Consider the following 2,360-nt stretch of genomic DNA (forward strand, 5'->3'; position numbering starts at 1 on the left):
ATATAGTCATTTCTGCATTTTTTGGGGAGGTCACCTCCTAATAAATGTCATTACAGAAAATCTAACTGCTAATTTTAAATCAATACTTTTACTTTTAATACTTAAGTACAAAAAACATCAGATACTTTAAGACTTTTACTCAAGTAATATTCCTAAAGGAGACTTTAACTTTTACCAAAGTAATTTTTTGGTAAGATACTTGTACTTTTACTCAAGTATCATTTTGTGGTACTTTATACAACACTGCACTGAGTCCTGCAGAGACAGGGTCTTACACATGTTACTGAGTCCTGCAGGGGGCTAATGCTGTGTTCCAGTAGTCCTGGGAAGTGGTAATTTCCTTGTTCCCATTGGTACATTTAAACTGGAACGCCCCCTCCAGTGGTAATATTCCACTTGTATAGTGGAAGAAATTAAAATGCCCCCAGTTTCGATTTCAAGATGGCGGCTACTCGCAGCTTTAGAAAGTTAACTCTGTAACTTTTACTGTTAATTATCTTTCTTAATTTTTTTGTGCATGTTTAATCACTCACACAAGTAGTGTGTTTTCTGTACAACACTGTATGTATTAAAATCAGTGTTTATTTGCATGACGTACGTAGTAGAGTTCTCTTTTTGTCATTGTAGCAGTGTTGTGGTTTGTTGGGAAAAGAGGTCAGTACCAGTTACCAGTTCCGGGAATACGATGTGAATGGAACGGAGCTTGAACTCATCATATGTTCAGCAGTAATAGCTGTGAGGAAGACTATGACTATTAAATTGAAACAGGACTTTGTTTATATTTAATTTATATTTGACAAGATTTGCAATAATATAATCACTTATGTGTTAATAAAATCTTCAGTTTTAATCCTGAATGTCACACTTTAACTATGGTACTATGGAAATGTTCATAAATATTTATTACAGTGCAGAAAATCTGCTGTTGGATATCAATACATTTATGGATGTTTTAAATTGTATTTTGTTGTCTAATGCACTAATATTTACATAATTGTTTTTTTATTTTACAATCAGATGAGTTTAGATTCTATATTAATATATCCAAATTTGCATAAAACATCAAACTATCTTTTTGCCTACTTGAATTTCCCACAGAAAGTCCTCAAAGTCGCCCTCTTCATCACTGCAGCTCTCTGTCTCGACGGACACTCCTGAGGAGTTCATGAAAAAATCTGTCAACTGAACAATTCAGCTAACCCTCAATCTGCCACCAGTATCTAAAGGCCACAAATGAAACTACAGATTATTACAAAAACAGATCAAACTCAGGGCGTAATTTGAAGAAATGTGAATATTTCTACAATTATAATCATCATCATGTTCATGCTCTCATTTTACTTGTTCAAAACAACCAAAATTGTCAGATAAATTGAGCAAAAATGGGATTTGAAGTTCATCAACTCACCATTGATGTCCTCTTCTTCACTAATAATCATCTTCATTTCAGTGACTAAAACAGGAAAAGACATCAAAGAAACAGTGATTTGATTTCCATGTCGCACATTAACATGAATCACATGAGTCTTTTTCTCATTATTATAAAGAATTTTAGTTTTTTTTTCTTTTTTTTGCCTTTTTTCACCTCTGTATTTTGAGACAAGAAGAATTTCTATCCGTGAACTACAGAGATTAAGTTGATTTAGAACAAAATAGTTCTTACCTTTCCTCTGGAATAAAAACACATCTTTTCAAATTTCATGCAAACAAAGGAAAACAATAACCAAATTGAGAAATAAGACAAAAAAAAAAAGCAGTACTCCTGAGTGGTTTGTCTGCGTCTTGTTTTGACCTGCAAAGATCTCACATGTTCAATCTGACTTCAGGTCACATGATCGTTTGCAGATTTAGACCACCTGCTCAGATTAACCCGGTCCTGACTGAGGAGAGGCTCAGACAGAAGAGTTTTAGTTTCGTCCTCAGGCTCTTTGTGTGATCCCGGGCTGTGCTCATACATCACATTTAGTAAAAGATGGTTTTGTCCAGGATGTCAGGCGAATGAATCAGTTTTAGGATCCTGATTAGAACAAAGAAGCGTGGTGTCAGAGTTGATGGATGGCCTCTCACACAGTGTTTGACATCTATTAGTCTCCGTGTCTGTCTGCTGCACCACAGCCTGACCTTAATCAGCTGTTAGCCTTGTTAGCAGTCGCCTGCTGTTCTGCAGTCTGGTCCCATTAAACACGTCTAGGACTCCATACATCTGCGCAGGTCTTCTCACAATAAGTGGCTTTTTTTCCACAGTAATCCACTTAGACCTGTGTGTGTGTGTGTGTGTGTGTGTGTGTGTGTGTGTGTGTGTGGACGAGGCTACCATGAATTCTTCTGCTTCACGTGACCAGTTTACTGCATGCACAGCT

The 2,360-nt window shown here is 36.3% G+C and overlaps 1 protein-coding gene across 1 annotated transcript in view; it reads right to left on the reverse strand.

The window, feature by feature from the left end:
* parp6b (poly (ADP-ribose) polymerase family, member 6b) overlaps positions 1 to 2,101 on the reverse strand; it is a 14,504-nt gene extending 12,403 nt beyond the window's left edge. The window contains exons 1-3 of the mRNA XM_014021529.1: positions 1,664 to 2,101; positions 1,409 to 1,453; positions 1,084 to 1,154 (exon numbers count right to left, since the gene is read on the reverse strand). Of these exons, the coding sequence (XP_013876983.1) occupies positions 1,084 to 1,154; positions 1,409 to 1,445 (108 nt within the window). The 5' untranslated portion in view covers positions 1,446 to 1,453; positions 1,664 to 2,101. The remainder of the gene's footprint in view (positions 1 to 1,083; positions 1,155 to 1,408; positions 1,454 to 1,663) is intronic.
* Positions 2,102 to 2,360: the final 259 nt, after the last annotated feature.

This window comes from Austrofundulus limnaeus, unplaced genomic scaffold, assembly GCF_001266775.1.
Source record: "Austrofundulus limnaeus strain Quisiro unplaced genomic scaffold, Austrofundulus_limnaeus-1.0 Scaffold296, whole genome shotgun sequence".
NCBI lineage: Eukaryota > Metazoa > Chordata > Actinopteri > Cyprinodontiformes > Rivulidae > Austrofundulus > Austrofundulus limnaeus.